The sequence below is a fragment of the Halyomorpha halys genome, unplaced genomic scaffold (genome assembly GCF_000696795.3).
Source record: "Halyomorpha halys isolate HHAL.00 unplaced genomic scaffold, Hhal_1.1 Scaffold1170.1, whole genome shotgun sequence".
NCBI classification, from domain to species: domain Eukaryota; kingdom Metazoa; phylum Arthropoda; class Insecta; order Hemiptera; family Pentatomidae; genus Halyomorpha; species Halyomorpha halys.
Genome location: NW_027114716.1, coordinates 13,546 through 37,317, shown reverse-complemented (window position 1 = coordinate 37,317; position 23,772 = coordinate 13,546). Strand labels below are relative to the sequence as shown.

At 27.8% G+C, this 23,772-nt stretch overlaps 2 protein-coding genes across 2 annotated transcripts in view; one reads left to right on the top strand and one right to left on the bottom strand.

The window, feature by feature from the left end:
• The window catches only part of P5CS (Delta[1]-pyrroline-5-carboxylate synthase), a gene marked incomplete at its 5' end in the record, with an annotated part of 157,565 nt that extends 140,063 nt beyond the window's left edge, over positions 1-17,502 (bottom strand). The window contains 1 exon segment of the mRNA XM_014433225.3: positions 17,455-17,502. Coding sequence (XP_014288711.3) covers positions 17,455-17,502 — 48 coding nt within the window.
• On the top strand, positions 4,697-6,096 carry LOC136796870 (NADH-ubiquinone oxidoreductase chain 2-like). The gene is given in 2 exon segments (XM_067051865.1): positions 4,697-4,794; positions 5,523-6,096. Coding segments are annotated over 2 exon segments (672 nt in total).
• Positions 17,503-23,772: the final 6,270 nt, after the last annotated feature.

The following is a 23,772-nucleotide window of genomic DNA, read 5'->3' as shown; positions in this document are numbered from 1 at the left end:
ATATATGAAGTTAAAATAAATAAAATTCGTCAATTTTAAAAATATTTTCATCACTAATCAGGACTAATTGAAGAAAGATAACTCATGTTCAAATTTTGGCTATATTTAGATTAATAAAGTTGGATGTTAAAATGCTATCATACGTTTAGGAAACATTTAGATTCAAAACTGTTCTTGATATATGAAGTATAAGGAAGTATGCAAAAGATTTCTATTTACAGTTAATCTATGTTAAAAATTTAATTTAATATTTAATTACTCCTAATGCTGGACCTTTTATGGGGATCTATTACCTCACCTTATTGTTTACAGTAACTTGTTTTTACCTTATATAATGAGTTCAGGGAAACTGTATTATTATATCTTTCTAATCCTCCAATTGCAAAAATCTAATAATATAGTTTATTTAAATTCTTTAAAATCAGCATATATTAAGATAGTGAAGTTTTGAATAATACGCGAGATATCATTGTTATAATAACATCGATAAAAAAAAAACTTTGTAATCGAAGTCAATGATTCAATATCGTATTTAAACAATAATTGTTTTCTTTTAGGTTACCATAATATAGTTTCAGCATCTGTAAACGTCACAATATAATGAAACAAAAGTGAAACTTTTGTGATATTGCAGAACTTTTTCCGGGACTGCTATACGTATATTGATTTCAAAGTAATTTATTTTTTGTAATCTTCTATACAGTGGACATGGATATCGGTTTTTAGTTTTAAATAAATATTTTTTTATTTAGCTATCCACGTTTTGTATTGTTCTTTAATAATTGATATTCATATTATATCAATTTAGAACGTGCCTAACGGACCAGTGATGTTGGAATTTTTAATTCTCAATTGATTTATGAACTGTTTTTCAGTCAATGATATTTATTGGGGTATCTCAAAAACAAACGCTATCGTTGGTTAATATAGATGATTTTTCATTCATGAAGTCTATTAATGTCATAACAGTTAACAATAGTAATTATTTATCAATAATCTAATAATATTTTTTCATTAATACTAACTACAAACCTACAACCTAATTATCTATCTAATTTTTTCCGAAGACATACAGTTGAATCAATACAAAGAATATTCAATCTTTTTTCTCTTCTTTAATGATAATATATTAATTAAAATAGCTTAAGGTTAAGTTAATAATGTTTAATAATTACATCTTATGAATTATTATTATTATTATTTATTTGCAGAAGAGCAATAAAGATGGAACATTAATTGACAGCTGATCAACGCATGGGCAGTTACGTCGTGTCCTTGAATGCAATCCACTTGAGTCACTTAGTCACATACCTTCCTCCACAATATATTTATTTATAATAAGTACTATGATTCTGATAATCGTTTAAAGCCATTGAATATTCGGAAATTCACTAATTTTAATTAATTATTTTTTAATTACTTTTAATTTTTTATAATAAAAGAATCGAGGCAAAAATGAATCGTTCCCAGTCCTAGATTGGGAAATTAAGGTCGTATAACTTACAACAAGGTGCCGGGGAATGGAATGCTAATTTGAATGTAATCCAGGAATTTTCCACTGAATGGGCAATTGAAACCATTTTCTTCATAAACGGCCTGCCATTTGAAGGGAAGAAGCATAAAAAGTATAGCCTAAGGAATCGCCAGGAAGAAATTGTAGAATTTTCCATTTGCATCGAAATGAAAACTTGAGATTGTACTTTAGTTTTACTGTAATGCGGTTTTGGTATTATGTAAAAGACGTTTTTTCCCACCAACTAACGATAATTTGAAACTTTAAATTATTTGTTTATAAAATGTTGCGATGATAATAAACTTTAGCTAACAGAAAAAGTCTTATAACTATTCAGAAAACATCTTTTATCATGTCACAAAAGTAGAATATATCTTATATCATAAATTTGTAAGAATATACTTTTTGCTTGAAAAATATTAAAAAGTAAAAATATTATTCCATGTATAATAAATTCAAAAATGCACCAGACTTTACATCAATGTCCATCAATTAAACATCTTACAAAAAACATATGATTTTTCTCTCCTTCTCTGCCCGATACCTCCTGCACATGAGCCGCCATTACCAATTCTTCTGTCTCGCCTATTACACATGGATCAGTTAAAACTTCCAACACTGGTAAAGAGCAAAAAAACAAATAAGATAGGTATTTATCATCCCTCCCCAGAAACACTATAACATTGTGAATTTCAGCAGATTGATATCGAAAAAATGTTTTAAAAAATGTTTTTGGACAGATAAACTTCCAAAAATGGTTAAATTGTGCAATTTATAGATCTTCTCAGAACCAAACTGTGACTGATTTAAATTCAGTCCGCTAAAAACCTTTGTTGAAAATATTCTTGAAAAAATTATTTATGTATATATATATTTCTTTTTTCTAAAAAACCCCGCCGATTCAAAAACCCACCTATAATTAAGGGCCATTCATACCAATTTATTCATGCAAATTTAGAAGTTTGGTTGCAATTATTGCTAGTGCGATTTGGGTTTTTTGGGTATTCTTCGGTATTTTACAACTAAAAAAAAATATATTCTATAATAAATATCTTTATATTGAATGTTATAAATAATATGTCTGTTTACATGAATGGAAAAAAAACTTTTTTTCTCTAACGTGCCTAATTAGTTTTAAATTTGATACACTGAAGACGAGTTACAAAATAACAGGTCGAAAGTTTCGAAAACTACCTCTTAACTGAAAAAAAACATTTTTTGTTTACGATGATTTTTTCAATATAAATGTTTTTAGCATTTTGTATGAATACAAAAAAAGTAATAACGATAGTTTACTTAATAATTTGAACATCTATAAAAATAAATAATTTAAATTCTATCCATTATAGTATCAAAACCTTGTATTTCTCTTATAAGTCTGACGTTTCGGAAATAAAACGGCACTATTACAGCATGCAACCAAAAACCACCATATTTTGGATTTTAAAAATACAATGATTTCGCAAAAAGAGAATAATACATTCAAAAGGAAAATACTTGAATCCATTTACATATCTGAAAATATTGATTATACAGTGAATTTAAAAACAGATACAAGAAATTTAAACCAACACTATGCAGAGATATTAAGTAAGATTAATTTATGAATTATGTAGGATAAATTGAATATGGATACTTATAATTAGCCTTGATAGGAATTTTACTAATGAAATAAAGAGGAAAATTGACAAAAGTGTAGTTATAATAAATAATTTTAAATGCTTGAACTGAGTGGAGGAAGGTTACAAGCATTGTTGTGATAAAGTTTTTAAGGAGTAGTGTCTGTGATAAATGATTTTGATTTGTTTTAAGTGAATATTGACTAATTAGGTAATTAAAGATATGTGGGATATACTTATTAACAAAAAAATATCTTTTATCTAATTTTTTTAATGATTCATAGAAATTGATGTTTTGACCTGGGCAGAATAGCCTGCATGCAGTTTAAATTGTATAATTTCAAAGTTGTATTAAGATAAGGTAAATTATAAATAATAATGTTAAGTATTTAGAAATGTTTGTAGGATCATACATGAAATAAAAGCTGTTTGTAGTGGATTGTCCCTGAAGATGGCCGGATTGGCCGAAACGTTGGACTGATAAGAAAAATAAAAAGTTTTGAGACTATAATGGATAGAATTTAAATTATTTATTTTAAAAAAATTTACCAGTCTCAAGAAAGTTTAAGATTATAAATTAAATCTATAAAAATGTTTTGTCCGAAATATCTTTTAACGTTTGAATATTTTCTTTGATCTAACCAAAAATAACACATCAATTTCTAAGCTCTTAATGAAATAAATTAATTTTACTATGTTTAATTGTTTCTCATTCTTTTTGAGGCGCTATTAGACGAAAGAGTTGAAATTGTGTTGATTTTTACAACCCAAAATGATTTAAAAAATTTTATCAACATCGGTCCTCCTCCTCTTTTTGTAAGTATTGCTGCCATAAACACATCTTTTGAATTTTTGAACTTACAACATAATTCTTCGGCGTGTTAAAAAACAAGAACAGACTAGCTCTACAGGATAAAGTTGGTATGAACACGACAGAACCGCGAAATTAAGAAGTTGGAAAGATCCTCTGAAACCAAAACATAAAGTATTACTACAGGTGTGTCTCCAATATTTCACAAACTTTCCCTCGGGGGCACGGGAGATTTATTCAAACGATAAAAGGGACGGGTAAGATGTCTGGAAATGTGATTTGTTTACAGGTACTTCTGAGGTGTCAACAGCAATTGACACTTCTCTGAGTATTGTCACATCTCCCCCTAAAACTTTTTTGGTTTTTTTTATTTAACTGACTAAGAAATGTCTCATGTTCGGGTACATCTAGAATTAGTAGATTAAGCCAATTATAGGACATTTTAAGTTAACTTTAGTTTAGTTAAAATAGGTGTAAGGATTTCTTTAATATTACTCAATATTATTTTTTTTTAATCATTAGCCAGCTTTCTCTGATTCAATTGTTTTCAAGTGGCTATTTAAATGATATGTATAATACCAGAGAAAATCTGGAACGTTTTGGCCGAGGTGGTGCAAGAACATGACGGTGGGGAAGCCTCTGACTCAGAACACGTAGTAGAAGTTCAGGATAGGGCGTAGAAGTAGTAGAAGGAAGTTTCAAAGGAGAATATAAGTACAGAACAACGTGACGTGGTTTAAATCGATGGGCAAGATGTCGCTCTGTGGATTAGCTAGACCATGTCTTATTTTTTCAGTGTCCTCCCTCTTACCAATACTACAGATAGAAAGAGGAAAAAATTATAAATTCAGGTTTGTGTTAATTTAATATTCATAATTATTACGAAATAACTTTTTCTTTACGAATTAAAAACTAATTTTTCCTAATTTTTAATTTACTGAATATTAATTTCATCAAATTGTATCCGCCATTTATACGGAAGAATCCATAATTAGTTAATATACTTCAAACGTTAGAGCAATTCGGGAACCTTGAATTTATTTGGTTAATTCATCTAATAGGTAAAAATTAGATCTACACGTTGTTGCGTCAGCGTTTTTGCATCGGGTTGGTAAAAAAGTTTCTATTAATTAAGAGGTCAAACAAAAAATTTAATAATGCAAATTGTTCACTCATCAAGGCAACCATTAAAATAATAAAATATATACATGGTGTTTCAGAGTTGTGTTCTCACAAAAATGGTGTTCAAAACAAGAACAAATATATAATAATAAATTAATATTTGTTCATACTACATTATTTATGAACTCTAATTATTAAAATTCATATTAAATGTTATTCAAAGTGATTACAATGATCATTTAGAAAGACTGAATCTTTCATCTACAGCAACAGTGGCAGAACGATACTGGACATATTTAACAATAATAGTTTATGGATTAAACCATAGCTTAAGATATCAAAAATCTCTGTGTCTCATACACTTAAATATAAAATTTAGCAAGGTAAGCTATATTTAAGCTATCAAGTTCATACTCTGCTTATGGAGATAAAACTTTCCTTACTAATTAAAAAAAAGAAGATTATTTATTATAATTTCAATCATAAGAATAATTATAGTATTATCTGCTAATAATTGAATAAGAATATGAATTGGATTAGAACTTAATTTATTATAGTTTACCCCTTTAATTTTAAACACAACTAATATATCGAGATCAGAAGCAGCAATAATATATTTCCAAATTCAAAGCGTAAGAAGAAGAATTTTAATAATAATAATTATAAAAATATTATATACAACAACTTTACCAAAAATTATAAATAATTTAATTATTACTATAAGTATTCGAGTTAAAATAGGAGCCGCTCCATTTCATAGAATGAAACAAATGTTTTATTTTAATAACATGACAAAAAGTAGCCCCATTATAATAATAATAAGTAATATAAATAACAATTTTATAATCAATTTATCAATTATTTGATCAGTTATAATTGGAAGATTAGGAGTTATTAACCAAACATCATTACGAAAAATACTTGTTTATTCATCAATCAACCATTTAGGTTGATTAATTGCCATTAATAAATCGATAAATAAAGGAATAATTTATTTATTAATTTATAGACTAATAGTATTAGAAACTTAGAAAAAAAAGATTTTTTATTATAATGCTAAGAATATGAAGATTACCCCCCTTTATTGGATTTTTACCAAAATGAATTGTTATTCAAAGAATAATCACTGTAAAAGAATTCAAACAATAATTTAATCATTTAAGTTTTAAATTTACGTATCAATTTTTTTAAGCTTTAACTTAAAGTGATAAACTATTAACCTTCAAAGTTAAATATATATAAATATAAGCTTTAGGATTTAGGATAAATACCTACTTTAGAATTACAGTATATCATAAACTTAATTGATTATAAAGCCTTGATAAGGGGTCACATAAGAAATAATAAATTTACAATTGATTACCTAAAATTTTCAGCTACCTTATCAACGAATTGAATAAATGAATATATTCAACTAATTATGAAGATATTGGAACTTTATATTTCCTATTTGGTATATGAGCAGGTATAGTATTGCAAGATCAGCAATAAGATTAATTGTCCATATTGAACTAGGAAAACCAGGGAGATTTATTGGAGATGATAAAATTTATAACGTAGCAGTTACATTTGTAATAATAATTACTGGATATATGCTATCGTTTCGCAAGATTCATCTATCCTTCTCTATAAATAATTACTGTCATTGACCGAGCTAGCTAAGAAATTGCATTGAATGTCTCCTCAAATAAAAAAAAAAACAGGAGTGTCAGATCTGGAGAATGTAACTTCATCAAATATCCAATACCGTTCGGCCTCTACTGCAATGTAAGAAATATGCCGGGACTGCCGTTATTTTAATACTAAAAATAACTTTTAATAACATTAAAAATGGATGTTAACGTTTGCATTTTATTAATAAGGAATTACTCATATTAATTTATTTATTATAATCTAAATAATTCATAACAATGAAAACCTTAAGACTTCCCGAGAATCTAAACCACTTGTCAATTTTGCGGAGATTGGTAGAGTTATGTTGGAGTTATAATTTGATATCTTTTTATAAATAATCTAAGGTTCATGTAAGCCAAATATTTTGGGTAAACATTTTTTTTTTCTCGAATATTACGAAATTTGATATTTAAGAGCTTATCCAGGTAAGAAAAAAAATCGATCTTCCTATATCGTTGTGTGCCGTTACTCAAAATATTAAGGTTTAGTAAATATATAGTGTAAAAATTATACATTAAATGCATAAAAAATAAGTAAATACTAAATTAAGAAGAAAATAATTAATAAAATAAGGAACACTTTTATAATACTTTTAAATTTTATTTTTATTTGACCTCATTTTCAATATCCGGTTCAAATATGGTTGGATAAACGATTAATTATTTTTTCAAGAGAAAATCTGTGAGTGAGAAACGCGAATTATTTTTATAAGGTCCACGATGGACAAGGACAGCTCATACAATTATCGTTCGTAAGAAAGAAAAAGTAAAAGTGGAATTAAAAAAAAAACCTCAAGTTTCTATATTTAGGTTTACGAATGGCTTATTAAAATGTGGGTAAAATATCTAAGCTATAAGTTTCATAGTCGATACTAATTTTTTTTTTATTTCAAAAAGTGTTTAATTTTCATTAATTAATTTTAAATTTAAAAATGTTTAAGCTTGGATCATTTAATCACAAATCAAGAACAGTTCTAGCTTTAGAAATTGATCCAAAACTAATTATTATAACTGCCAATATTGAAAATAAAAAAATAAAAAATAAAATAAATTGAAATAAAAAAATAAAAAATGAATTGTAATGTAGCGCACCTTTTTTTTTTCTTTTCAAGTGAATGATGTTTTAAAACGAACCCACAAGAATATTGAAGCGAAAAATCCGTGAGCTCAGAAAAGTCACCTGAAGACAAGAATTACCCGGTAACCCTCTGCCAACCTCTAGCACCAGCTTGATTTAAAATTGTATTATCTGAGTAGTACTTTGGTTAATTATACCAGTCAGGCAGAATCTAAATTACTTTTCGATCCATGAAGAGAATTAGCACTTTTTTTTTTTAATTCAAAGAAAATTAATATTACAAATATGTTGGGCGACATATTTCCAAACCCAATGACATATTCCTATGATTCTTTTGTGATAGAAGGAATCTACAAGGAGTCAAAGTCCTTGGTCAAGAAGTACAACTGGGATATATTGTAAGGTTATGGTGACATTCCTTGTTGTGTAGCAGCTAAGAAGAGCTCTTGCTCACCAAGGACAACAGGGTTCGCTTACCTGAGTCCACGAGTATATTATCGATAATCAAATAATTCCGATTTAATATTGCATTTATTTAGAAAATTATATCATACAATTCTATGACAATTAAATTTAGCTAGGTATACATTTAAATATAATGAAGACTGGATAATTTTAAAGAATTAATTTTAATGTTATATCAGTATAAGAAATACCCAGATCCAAGGAGGAGACAGTCTTTCGGGCTCGATTATTATTTTCTAATTATATTTTAACCAATCAAACTGTATGCTATCACCCCCAATAAATATAATCCACTGAAAGGAATATGAGTCAATTGGGCGCCAAATTTACTGTCACGTGTTACATTATAATACCGATTTTATTCTACCGAGTTCTTATTCTATTTCTTTATTATACTCAACGATACTTTATCTTTTGAAAATTGCGATTTAAATTTATTTTTTAAAAAAATCAATTAAATTAAATGTTGAGCAATAAATATAATTTAATATTTCCGACATTTTTGATAATTCAGTAATTAAAGTGAGGCAGCATCACAGATTGTTTATGCGACAAATTATGTCCCATAATTTACAATAACAGGAAACTGAAGAGTGTTGTTAGTCGTTCTATGATTTATGATGTTTAAAATAAAATACAAAAATTATAATTGACCGACGATTTTAACAAACAAGGCTTAGGCTTGTATATCCTTGAGAGGTTCCTGGTTCTACAAGGATTTTGCTCTCCAGAAATTTAAATAGCAAACCAAGTGTAGGTGAATTATAAATAAAAATGAAATTATGATTTCTAATAAAAATGTTCATAATATAAAACATAAAGCAAGCAGTTATGAAATAGAAAAAGTATTTGAGAATCATGTAAAAAACAAGAAAACAATAATATAAAACTTGGAAGCAAATATTGTTGTTTTCGTAATCCAACAATATTTTCTTTGTACCTATCGCGGAACTCTTTTATGAAGAATGACAAAGAAGTTTTAAAGAATAAGGAATTTTTAGTATTAGAAAAAATATACAAGAAAACATTCTATTATTAATTTTCAATATTGTAACTTATGTAGAAATTCTGCATAGAAAAAAAATCTATATACCACCCAACGTTTGGTCCCTGTGGTAAAAAATAAACAACACTTTATTTTGAATATTGTATTCAGAGAATGATAATTATTCAACATAATTATTCAACCAAAACATTCATGGTTTGCTCTAAATTTCAAACATAAATCTTGTTAAAAATAATGTCATAACTGTTGTTATTAGATGATGAAAAAAAAACTTACATAATACCCGTTTTTGTGAGTCTAAGAAGTTTGAAATAGTGTAAACTGCAAACGAGGCACAGTGCTGTGAATCAATCCTTAATTTCTTGGTTTAAAAGAAATTAGTTTTTTTTGAGTTTTTACATTCCTACATTCTTTGTATGAAGAAGTCTACACTGATAGTTTAGGATCTTCAATTTGTTATTTTAGAAATTGAATATTTGTGAACGTTTGTATTTTTCGTTTAAAATATATTCTAGAATCAATGTTTCAGATTAAGAACTATGTCAATGTCATATTTATTACTCCAGATAAAATATAAAGGAGTTTTAAGTTTTTTTTAGCTCCTACTTTCCATTAGTAGTATATATATCGATTTTTTTTTCAAGGTAAAATCATACAAAAGAAATTTTGAAAAAAAAAAAAAATGTAAGGACATACCGTACACTCTCTTTGGTTTTGAATGATTAAAACTTTTAACTTGACCCGTTTTGAATTGAATCAGTTTTTAAAATTTTCGCTCTAATCATATCAGGTACCACAATCCGGTACGGGTTTTAGCCGCGACATACGGAGTTGAGCTTTCGGGCTCCACTAAACCTTCGAATTCCTCTCGAATCCAATCTTTACAATACAAAATCCTTCGTAAAATCCTCAATGCTCCTTATTTTGTTACTAATAAAACCATCCATAAAGACTTAAATGTTCCTTATGTAATCGATCTAGCCCGAACCCGATATTATTCCTTTCATAACAAACTCCCTAACCACCCAAACCCACTAGTTTCTAAGCTTGCTTCCTCTTCTATTCCTGGCAATCCCCCGAGGCGCCTGAAAAGAAGATGGCCTCGTGACCTTACATTGTAAACTGTTTTTAGAGTTCTACTACTGGGTAGTTTCTCTACATCCTGTATCAAGTCATTATGTCATTATGATCAAATTTACTTGTTGTATTTTTTATACAGTTGTAAATATCAATAAATAAATTTAAAAAAAATAAAATGTTTTAGCCGCATATAGACGTCGCCGCCAATCCAGTCTGTATTTATTTTTTTAATTATATATAAAGAAAACGTCGACCTTTCATCTCACTGATTGATTTTGGAAATGTCACAGTGTTCCAAAATAAATAAGTCTAAACTACTTATAAAGTAAGCTTGGCTAAAGTACACGAGAGGTTTGCCGAACTTTTAAGTTTCCCATCCGAAACTCCCCTCTCATGCAGGGATGAAGTTTTCCAATCATTCAAGGAATTGAAATTGCCAGGAGGGAAATGCTTTCGATTTGTCATTATCCCCTAAAGGGACTATATTAAATCAAACTGAATGCCACCCTCTACCGAACCGGCCGACTAACCTGTAATTTCTCAAACTTACTCAGTCCGATATTCTCGGTCAGATTATCTCTATTTCGCCTTATCAAGAGATCCCATCTTCTTCCGCTGGAGTTGAACTGTCAGTACGTCTGGAATTGGAAATTCGTTATAATTTACGAGGGAAATGCTTCTTCTGCTACAACTTTAATGATGGAGAGGGGATGATCTCCTGAGCAATTATGGCTGGAATTATACCGAGCTCTCGTCCGGTCTACGGCTATATAAATTGCATTCCCTCGACGAGTTTTCGGAACTGACTAAGTCGAAGTCACTCGCGTGTAAATTCTGAGGACCACAGTAATTTAGAAAGTGCTTGAGGTGAATATTTAAGAAGACTTTTTGAATTATATTATATGAGCTTCAACGTAATAGACTAAATTTAAGAGATTTGAAAATTCGACCATTTTGGAAGGTTGATATAGGCTGTTATATCCATTTTTTTTGTTTACTTTTCAATTTAAACTAAAAAATATTGTTTTTGTTATAAGTTGAATTAAAAGTTTAGTTCACATCACTTTCACAACCTTCATTACAAGAAGTCAATAATATTTGAATTTAATGGTATATTTGCCCTGATTTGTATGTAACATTTATTGTTCCTCTTGTTATTTAAATATGAAATTATCTATGTTTATATAATTTAATTAATCCTCCCAATTTTTAAACGTGCTAGTGGAACAAAGAAAGGAGATTTTGAAATAATATCGGCTACTGTTAAACATTTATATGACATCAGAAAATAACGTTATATCTCATCGAAATAATTCAATAAGAAATAATAAGATATAATGAAATAACAAATTATGTAATAGATTTTATAAGACAAGAAGAACACGGTTTTATAACAACAGATAAAAACGGATGAAAAGTAAATGTTATAGAAAAGTAGATTACTGATTGGCTATTCAATTAACTAACCACTTTAATAGTTATCTGAATATGAATAAGAACTACTCTAAGTTTTAATTTATAAATTTAAGTGTTAAGCGACTTTTCTTTGTTACATTATAATATTTATACTGTATATCACATATATAATTTTCTTGAAATATGCAATTGTTAAAGCATTTTCTTACATATCTTCCATTGGTGAATTTTGTACTATTCGAAAAAAAAAAAACAAATCGTAATATTTCTGTATTTTTAATTTGTATGATATTGTACACATCTAAATTGTATTCCACACAGTTAAACTAATTATATAAATGATTATTCTAGTCATTACTGCGAAAGAAACTGGTGCCATGGAAAATTTAACTCCGATTACTGTGACTAGGCCGGGGAATGAAACTAGTATAAAATATTTTTTAACTACAAACCCATTTATTATTGGAAATTCAAAAGTAGAAGGAAATGTCGGCCTATGAAATTATATGAATCGGCCTAAAGAAGGATAATAAAAAAAAATCCTTCTCATTCAGATAGTTTATCATTTTGAAAATGCCCTTTAACTGAAATATAATCGAAATTTGGGAATGACACACAACTTTGAAATGAACACGGACCAAGGGCTATAATATAATCACGATAGAGCAGACGCATTAAACGACTTTAATTGTATAGTTCGTTCAAATTAATTAGGTTTTTAGCAAAATATGAAATTCCAAACTAAAACCAGAAACAACTGTTCTTATATTTAAAACAATCCTCAGGCCACTGCTGATGTACGGGGAGCTGTATCCTTCACGAAAAGGAAAAAACTACAATCTTTTCAAAATAAAGTCCTAAGAATCGCAGTTAATGCTCCTTGGTTCATAAGAAATAGTCAATTGCATCGCGAATTACATATGGAGTCAATAGACGATTACATCAAAAAACGGTTCATGAAGTTCCACTCCCAGTTGCCGACAATTAAATGAGCAGTGACCAACAACCTGTGAAACCCAACCACAACCCGAAGACTGAAGTCTTAATCTATGAAGTTATAAATTTTTAATAAATATAAAATTAATTCATAGTCACACTACCTCTATTTACATATTATTATTCATTTTATTTATTCATTATTATTTTTTTTCTCTCTTTTCAAATTAACTTGTTTCTTTTTACTATTAGAAGACAATTGTTTGTTTTATTTAAGTGTACCAATATCATTATTTTTTGTTATTAATTTTACTTTCCTCTTTTATTAAGAAGCATTATTCTTATCTATTTATTTTCTTTTAATAAGAACATTTTATATAGTTAGGGGTGTCATTTGTATGACTATACCCCCTCATAATCAACTGTTAAAAAAAATATATATAATATAAGTTATATCAACCATGTAAGGCCCACCAGGCCGATCTGGTATAAAAATAGAATAATAATAGCAAAATATGCAGAATACGATCGCCGTTTTTCCTTTGACAAGAACTATAATCAATATTTGAAGGAAGCAAGGAATCCACCTCTCGGTTAAAAGAAAATAAGAGATCACCGTACAGAGCTTTAAAAGATTTACAGATCAATTTAAAATTCATCAGGAACCCCCAGGCCATGAGATGTCCAGTGAAGGTGTATTTACTATGGACTCCAACTGCCTTAATGTTCTCTTGTGTGTCCGCAAGGGACACTAAATACGCAACTACTGCAGAAACAATTCCACTAGGATAGTGTACACTGGAACAAGTAACACATAGTTCTCTTGCTCCAGTAATTAGTCACACTAATGAATTATTAAACATATAAGTGTGCCAACACAAAACGATGGTAAAAAATGTATCACTAATATAGATTTAATCCAAAATATTTTATTATTTATTTTTACAAACTATTTTACTGTAAATGCAATAAAAAAGCAAACCCTGAAGTATTATTTTGGCATAGGCAAAATTATAATCTAGCAAAATCATTTTTAGGGTGAGAAGCCACTCAATTGATTTTATTGAATTTTTTAATATTGAATATTCAACAAGCATTATTTATTTATAGTACATTAATCGCAGTTTATTATACAATACAAATTTAAAAAAACAAACATAGAATATTATGAAAGCACTGAGGCCTGATTTTAATTTTTGCTTAATCGTTCATAGCTATCCATTATTTACACATTTATCATTAATATTTATTTTTATATTTTAAAAATAAAAAAGTATTATTGCAGTGTCCATGTTGTTTTTATGTGGACGCGAGGCTCTGGAAAATTTTACCTCTATGACAGTACGCCGTGCTGTCCTTGAAACAATCAGTTGGCCCCCAGCCCCCCAACGTTTATTTATTATAAATAATTGAATAATTTATGAGAACTAAATATGCAAACAATTAAAATATGAAATATTATGAACATATTTTGTGTTTACTCTAATTTCATCTATTTGAAGGCTTCATTGATCAAGTTACTCGCCTGTATAACTAAAAATGAAATATTTTAATAATTTTTAAATCATGTAATAATTAATAATTTTGTATAAAAGAAAGGAACAGACCAATAAATTAAAAATAAATAGTAAAACACGTGGGGTACTTAAATATTCATTTATTTTTTCCTTTAAAAAAAGTTTTTTGTTTCTAGAGGAAACAACTTGATGAGTTGATGTCGTTGGTAGTCACCAGATATATTTTACCTAACACGATTCCGAATTAATGATATTTTGGCAGATTTCATAATTTACTGAAAAATTAAACTAAGTCTAAACATTTTGTGATTTTCCAGCTGCTATTTAGTTAGTAATAGCAATCCCAATTTTAGGGACAAGGTTACATAAATAAAATAAAACATTAAATATTAAGCTTAAAAATTTTTCATTTTCTCAAATTTACAACTATTTTTACTTTATAGTGTTTTAAATCGAGAAGTCATTTAAATGCGAATTCTAATCAATTTCGATCGTAACCCAAATTGTAATATCTTTTGGATAAAAAATTCTGAATTTCAGGGAAGCAGAATTCACTAGGACGATCCTAAAGTACTAAAAATAAAATAAATTAAAAAAAAAAATAAAATAAAAATTTTAAATGAATAGATCGAAAAATGATACCCACTTGTATATGGGAATTCCATTGTTTTGATATACAAATCCCCTTATCAGTCAATGTGTATGAATAATTAAGAAACAAGCAAGATAAAAACAATTTTGTTGACAAAGGATTAGCATCCGTGCTTTTGTAAATAAAAGCTTGTAATACTAAAACGATCGAATTTACAACCCCTATAGCATTTTTTAATCCGTGTCCAAGTAATCATATACTGACCACGTGAAAACAATTTTGTACTCGATACTTGGTAAAGGTATGTGGAAACTAAATGCTCCAATATTTAACCACTGAATTAATTTATAAACAGTAACGATCGTTTTAAAATCCATCCTGCTTATTCTAATCGATTTTGTTCGTAACCTAAATTGTAATATCTTTTGGATAAAATATTCTAAATTTCAGGAAAGCAGAATTCACAAGGACGATCCCAACCTACTAAAATAAAACAAACTTTAAAAAAAAAAAAAAAATGAATAGATAAGAAAATGATACCCACTTGTACATGAGAATTCCATTGTTTTGATATACAAATCCCCTTATGAGTTAGTATGTATGAATAATTAAGAAACAAGCAAGATGGCAAGTCAAATTTGTTTACAAAAAGGATTATCAACCACGCTTTTGTAAATAAAACTTGTAACACTAAAACGATCGAATTGACAACCTCTATACCATATTTTAATCCGTGTCCAAGTAATCATATACTGACCACGTGAAAACTATTTTCTACTCGATACTTGGTAAAGGCATGTGGAAACTAAATGCTCCAGCATTTAGCTACTAAATTAATTTAATTTAAAATAATTTGAATTATTTGGAGTTAAATAATTGATTTTGCCTACCTAATAATTTTGAAAACATGAGTCTTTGCATATACTGATAGAAAATTCCGTTTTGACGCATACTTCCACCATCTAAATAGTGTTAAAACCTGGGTTTATGAGATTATACCCAACCCTATGGTCTTGCCAACATCATGGGATGCCCGGATGATTTTCACTGACTTCCATTCTATCCTGCCCGGTAACTGTACTGTGGCCTCGTATATATATTTTTTCTCGTATAAATTATTTTGAATATATTTTTGGGCTAAACAATGTGTGAAAAAAAAATCAATTTCATAATCATTGTACTTTTTCTAATATGAGTAGCCATGTTTTCCATCTATAAATGATCGTAAACTATCAATCGTAGCTTGCTTATCGCTTCATTCAGAAAAAAAAAATTTCTTCAAACTATTAAAAAGTGTATACTTTTTATTTTATTTTTAAACAGTGAGATATTTATAAAAATCGTATTTTGGATTTTTATGCATTAAACTATGCAATTGACTATTTAAATTATCATTTTACTTGATGCAAATAGAGACAGTAAAATCATAAAGATCTATGACAATGATTTAAAAAATGTTTCTCTTATTGAATTTATGTAAATACATTTTTATGAAGTTGAATCAATTGGAAATAGCCAGAAGTATCTAAAAAATGGCAATCTATTCATCGAGGGGGGACGGAATCTGTGTACGACTACGTGTTATAATAAAAAACATTTTTTCAAAATCCTTTTTGACCAATCATTTTCAATTTTTTTTCTGAGTGATTGAATCACAGTACATTTTTAGTTTTTTTTAAGTATATGTTTTTTTAAAATGTAAGTATTATGATTTATAATAATAATAAAAAATGGTTCTATCGTCGGCTTATAAGTGAATCACATTAAGTCAATATTTTCCAATTTTGAGCTATTTGGTTTTTTTAGTCTAAAGTGTTCAAAAGATTAAACTCTAATGAATTTATGCTGGCCATAAAATCTGCTTATAAAAAAAAAATAATATTACTTTAAAAAATATCAATAAATATCCTAGAACTTCAATTTTTGATTTTAGTAATATTTCACATATAAACCAACGATATAGTAACATAGCTGTGTAAACATTTCAATACATTTAGCCAATTACTTTCTCAGAACTATGATTTACTTTATTTTTACAAAGATGATTGAAATAATATTTCAGATAATAATTCTAAATCCACTACATCATAGTTATGATTTTCTTGTATCTTGTAGGTTACTGGTACAACATATTTCACTCCTAAAGTATTAGGAAAATGTCATTGCAGAATTACGTTTGTTTTATCGTTATATCACGTAGTACTTATATACATTACACACATTATATATCTTTCTTACAAGAACAAGTTCTACTTTCATATAATTTTTTTTTCTGAATTAATATTTTCTTACCTTTCCTTTTAAATTGTATTTTGGTTTACTCATTTCGAAATATTGACGGTTACAAATATTTGTAACATTTTGCAAATTTAATAATTTTCATTATTTAGTTTGTGAATGTATTATGAGAAAATTGACAAAAATTATATTAAAAAAACTCATTGTCAAATACAAAATATACAAACCATTTGTTTAAACTAAGCCTAATTTTTAAAAAGCAAGTATAAAGCAAAAATAATATAAATATTAAGCTGTCAGCATGATTAAGTGTTTAAAGGGGGGAACAATAAAAAACCAACACCAGGAAGCAAAGCAAAAATCTATTGTATAATTAAAAATTATTTACCTGGGTATTGCTGGTAATGATTTTCTCTTTCCTCGTCATCCCGCCAAACTAAAATTAAATTCTCAATTAAATTTTGGTATGAAGAACCTACAAACACATACATATACTAATGAAGAGAAGTTGTGAGGTTGTTATCAGCTCCACAACTGGTTGGTGGCAACTGAACAGCTGTTGAATAGCTAACAAGGGTCAACCTTGGAATAAGCTGTTTTATTTCTTTTCCGCAGTGTGTTATGTTTATGGAGGATAGGCATTGGTGGTTTGTTTGTTCGGGTCTAATGGCGTCAATGCAGTAGGATAACGGACCTTGTACATGTCGAAAAATTGGGTAACGTCAATGGTTTGTTAGATAATAATTATCAGGGATGTTAAGAAACATAAAGATGAATTAAATAATCAATAGCATTTGGATAAAGATCTGAATTTGTTAATTAATCTTTTTTTTTAGAGCGATTAAAGAATAAGTTAACCTTCCTCGTATAAACTTTGATTTGTATAAATAAAAGAGTTTTATGATGCTGATTTACTAATCATAATGCTTTGAGTGGATTTGGTAAATTTAGTTAACAACAGTAACTAAGCAATTTACACAACTGCTTTCTGTCGGTGAGCTGAGAGTAATTATTTTATAACTGCATTGCGTAAAAAGGATTATGATTCGATTGTATTTTTTATTATTTTAGGGTATAATTTTCCTTAAAATAGTACACTTTTTATATAGGAATCCGCCCTATGGTCCAACTCTAAAAACTAGTAGGACAAAAATTAATGTGATACAATTTCCGAAATTTAATTAAGTTAATTCCGTTTTTTAAGCTGAATATTAGCTGATAATTACTTGTGTTAAGTTAAAATTAAAGATCATTTTAATTCTTGAATATTTTTGTAAGCAATTAGAAGAGAAATTTTACAAGTGTTCTTATCTTAAAAAAATATACAGAAAAATGTAAAAAAAAGTATTCACTTTAAGTAAAAACATATTAGATTGATCCCACCAGTTTTATCATTCTTATATAAATTGGTGTAATCGCAATGGATCCAGATTCGTTTAGAAACTCTTAAAAAACGGATATATGCATGAGAATTTCTTATCTTAAATATTTAGGAGGGACTTGAATTTCGTATTTATTCATCTTTCCATTGTTTGATTGCTGGCCTCTAAAATTCAATAGTTTTCAATCTTTTTGTTGGTGGTGGAATCTTTTCGGTAGAGATAGGAAGCGGAACCTCTATATTGTCATTCGATACAGATAATTTATTAGGTTTTAAGTCAATAAAAAGTATAATAAAAATAACTATACCTAAATATAATATAATATAAATATTTGTGCTACAAATGTTTGGCAAAATATGTAAGAGATGAAAGAAAACGGATTTCCAATTTGGTTTCAGAACTCGAAAAAACACAATAATAAGTCAAAATTGTCAAATACAATTTTAGAGGTTACTTTTTGTATAGTTGTGTAATCAGCGTTGGAGTCAAGAAGAAAAAAAATCGGACAAAAATGCAATGAAATGCAGTATTAATCACGAGTAATGAGCTATTATTTTTTATAGTTTTGAAACTCCATTTTTTTTTCAAATCTGCTGAGCTAGATTTAGTGCATCATATTTATCTATTCTACTCATGCACTATTACGATTTTGACGTAATTTGTTAGCCAAACATACAAGACATTGACCCAGAAATCTGATATACTGGTACTACAAATGTTAATTGAAGATTCTCATTATCATTCTACAGTTCAAAAATAAGACTAAATTAGCTGGTCACTTTGTTGAGTAGTGTCTGTAACATTATTTTAAAAAAATCCAACAAACTAAATGACAGACAGAGAAACGAATAAGAAATTATTCAACTAAAAAATATGAATATTAAAACGTATGACCTCACGGGGTCAAAATGTAAAGATTATAAAATTCTTTTTTACTAAATTATTGAGCGATATAATTACCATTTTAAAATCTTTTTTAGAAATATTTGTAGTTAATAATGATAAAATAAATAAAACTAAATTATACAGAGTATTGTTTGAAACGGCTTAAAAAGAATTTTAACCCAGAAGCGCGATGCTCGTTCAGTTACTACTCGACATTAAGTCTACCATGAAAAAAATATGACCAGCGAACTAAAAAAAAAGATTGTTTTCTAAACATTTTGTTTTTATGTGAAAAAATATTTTTCAACAATAATTTTGATAGCGTACAGCTAGTTTCTGATATTATATTTTCCAAGCAAACTAACTCATGATTCGAAAGAAAATAGTTAGTTATAATTTTTTTATAACCTTCAGAATCCATATTTTTCCAAACCCTACTTTTTACGCATCGGAAGCATTGTCGTAGTATTGCAGTTCGTTGCCATGAATAATGCCATAAACCTATTATGTACTACCAGTATGTACGGGTATTTTATTACCCAGTCACTGCTAGATTTCTCTAGATATTTATTTATCATTGATTCATTTTAGAATAAGAGTCGCAATTTCCCTGGCAATTTTAGCTATTAGTTTTAATTATAGCTTGTGATTCGGACAGCCAAACTGTGCTAAGGCAATGGTCGCTTAGTCACTTAATTTGATTTTTTCTCACAGTTAAAAATCAATTAAGAGTTAGAACACGGCATTAAGCCTACTATAATAAAAATCTGATCGGCAAATTTAAAACAAAACAATTTTTTTTACAAAAATATTTTTAAACAAATTAGAAAATAATTTTAATAGCGTAGAAGTGTCTGTTATTATCTTGTCCAAGCAAACTAACTCATGTTAATGAAATAGTAATGATGATTGATATTATAAAAAATCATCCTCAATACTGAATTTGAATAACCTTGAGACAGCGGATGACAGAGATCTACTGACACACTAGTTCTGCCAAAATGAAATCGTAAAACTCAGAAATCGGAGGTCAGGGCGCGTAAACACAACTGTTCTGCGTGACAAATAAACAGCAAGCTTCATTCAACAGTAATTCCGATGTTTAGACACTACCTCAATTTTAATTTTTCAACTGATCAGAGTGAATTACCCCACTTTCAATGTCGATTTTTCTATTAATCTTCCTTAATTTTCTTCTGTTTCAATATAAAATATGCAGTAAAATATGAGATATCCTTAATTCGAAATTAATTGTTTATGTTTTACTAATTATTACATTGATATTTAATCTATGATTAGGTGGAAAAATATTTTAAATTTAAAAAAGTTACTGAAAACTGTAAGGAACAAGTTATACCACATAAAAAAAAATAAGACAAATGATTTATGAAACGGCTTAAATAAAATTTTATCTTTTTAACATAAATTCACCTATTTATATAAAAGCCCTGAATAGATCCCTATCAAGACTGAGAAATGTGTTGTTTCTAGAGTTAAGTAAGGGTAAGTTCTTTAAAACATTTTAGTTAAAGTACGGTTCTTAAAACTACGAACAGATAATAAATCCACCAGAAAAACAATATTCTATTCTAGTTTTAATACTTTTGATAAAAATCTAGTTAGAAGGCTTTGAAATTAAGTTCACGACACTCGTTTGTGTTAACTGATTTATATAATTTTATTTTTATGGATTTATGATGTGAAAAACTTTCATTTATAGCACACCCATTCAAATGAATTTAGACTGTCTTTATTTATATAGTAAATTAATAATACCAAAATCCAAATTAAAATAAAACCAACATATTCTGCTCTAAATTTTTTAATTAAATTAATTTCATGTTTAGATAATTTTTAAATGTTTTGGAAATTTGATATAAAAATCGAAGAAGAATTATAATTTCTGAAATAACTACAATAGTAGAATCTGTAGAATGAATTAGAAGAAAAAAATTAGAAAAAACGACAAGACTCTCAACACGACAGGATGTCTGTCAGACGCGGTAACAATTATTATTTTATATTTTATGTAATATTATAGATTAATTATAACGCTTTTATCACTAAACTTTATATATTTACATAGAAATAGACAATACAACCTAAAGCGTATTCTGTATCAGTGCTCTTGAAATAACCTATTAATGACCTAACAGATACCATGAACTAAAAAAAAAACTGTTTAATTTTTTTTAATGTTGAGCAATTTAAAATATTAAAAAAAAATAAGTGGCCTTGAAATTTTAATGAATAATTTTATTTTTAATTTCTCGTTATATTTTTGGTTTATAATGATTGATTAATTAATTATGGGTGAAACACTTTAGCTTACAAGATAAAAATCGTGTTTGTTCAAATTATGGCCATCAAGAACGAGAAAAGTATATTAGGATAAGATAAAAATGACATATAAAATGATATATTGCCAAAAAAAGTATTAATCATGGCATTAAATAATAACCTACTTGTGCATATAAGTGCATCATTATTATCAATTTTTTTGTTAAATAGGGTTTCAAGCTGAAATTAGAATCACTATCTTTATTATTTTATATTTTACCCTTAAAGTGATATCTGATGCTACACAACCACTTACAATCTCAACTACTTTGTCTTTGACTGAGGACACCCAATCTGTGAGATGGTAGCCTTGTCTTAAGTGGTCTATCATCTCACTTACAGTATCCTCATCCATTACGTTGCTGGACCTCATGTCTTTCTGTCAAACGAATTTTTAATTCTTCTCTGGTTATTCTGGTTCAGAAAATTTTTAATAAATTAAGAATGATAAGTAATTAATTTAATACTTTTAGACCGTTAATACATAAAGCTCGAAAAGTTCTGAATTAAAGAAGTCCTAGAGCCAGCTCGAAAATAAGTGACTTATTGATTACATACGAGTACATTCGACACTAAAACATTTAAAATCATTTGAAAATTCATTCTATTAAAAAAACAACACATGAAATCCATCCTAAACCAAGGAAACGATGGATCCCAAATAAGGGATATTTCTGTCTAATTGACAGGGAAAAAAATCCATTTAATGGAATTATATTAAGCTCTGCCTTCAAATGAAGGTCAAAATATTTCAGATCGGAAAAATTAATTTAATTATTATATTTTTTTAAATTAATAAAACTGCTCAAATAGAAAATAAAAATTATATATTTTCAGTTAATGAACATTTATGCTAAAGAATCTATAAATAGTAACGGAATATCCACAACCTGCAACACAGTGACATTAAAGAAAAAGAGATTAATAAGATTCCAAAGGGATTAAATAAAAACAATTAATTCTGTGATTCTTCATTTTAAAAAAATAATAGATGGAAAATCTGGATTATTTTAAAAATCTTTAATGTAATTAGATCAAGAAAAATATAGAGCCACATTCAATCCCATATTTAATTTATTAATAAAAACTTATATAAAAAATGTTATTATAATATGACCTTATTACCAGCGGAAATAAATAAACTTCACGTTCCATTTATTCTATGGCGTGGCCTTAGGCTATAGCTAGACTATACCACTTTAGCTGGACTCATACCAACACCTTATAATGCCACAAGGGAATCAAAGGGAGAAGACTCAGTAAAAGCATATATAATACATTTCATGTATTATATACGTATGATGTACTGATTTATTTTATTGAAGGGTACGAAAAAAAATTGATGTTATTTTTAAACAGAACATTTAATAATTACGATTTCTCTTAATACAAATTTGGTTATAAGCCTGCGCATAAAATAGACAACTAATACAACATTAAGGACAAAAAAGAATAAAATAAAAAGATGTATAACTATCGTATACAAAAGTTTAGAGAAATCGATCCGAAATATGTAGTAATGAAGGAAAGTAGTGCAACTCTTTTTTTTTTTTTGCCAAAAATATTTTTCCTCTTCCTAAGACAACATTCAAATCCTTTCATATCTTATATTTATTTATTTTTCATTACTTGTAAAAATGTAAGATTATTAATTATTTCAAGTAAACAAAATTACAGGTACTTTAGAGAAATATTTGCATTCAAGACAATTTCAATGATAATAACACCTGTCTGATAACAAAGACCATTCATTTATACACTGCTATACCGGATTTAATCAAAATTGTTTGAGCTGTTTTCGAGAAAATCAGAAAAATGTGAAAAACCGATTCTACAAAGTTGCATTTCCGAGCCGTCGATTTTATTGAAAAATTTTCTATCTCACCGAGGCCCATCACCGTCTATTAATTTGTTTTCAACTGTAGTATAAGCAAGTATGATATCACTTTACATCTGTAGAGAAAGCATTCTGTGACCTTATAGGTGGGTGATACCACTTAAGAATATAAACAAAATAAAAGCAACAATCCCCATTGTTGATAATGTGTTATACTTTAATTATACTAAAGTGTAGTTGTACTTTTCTTATATATATATAA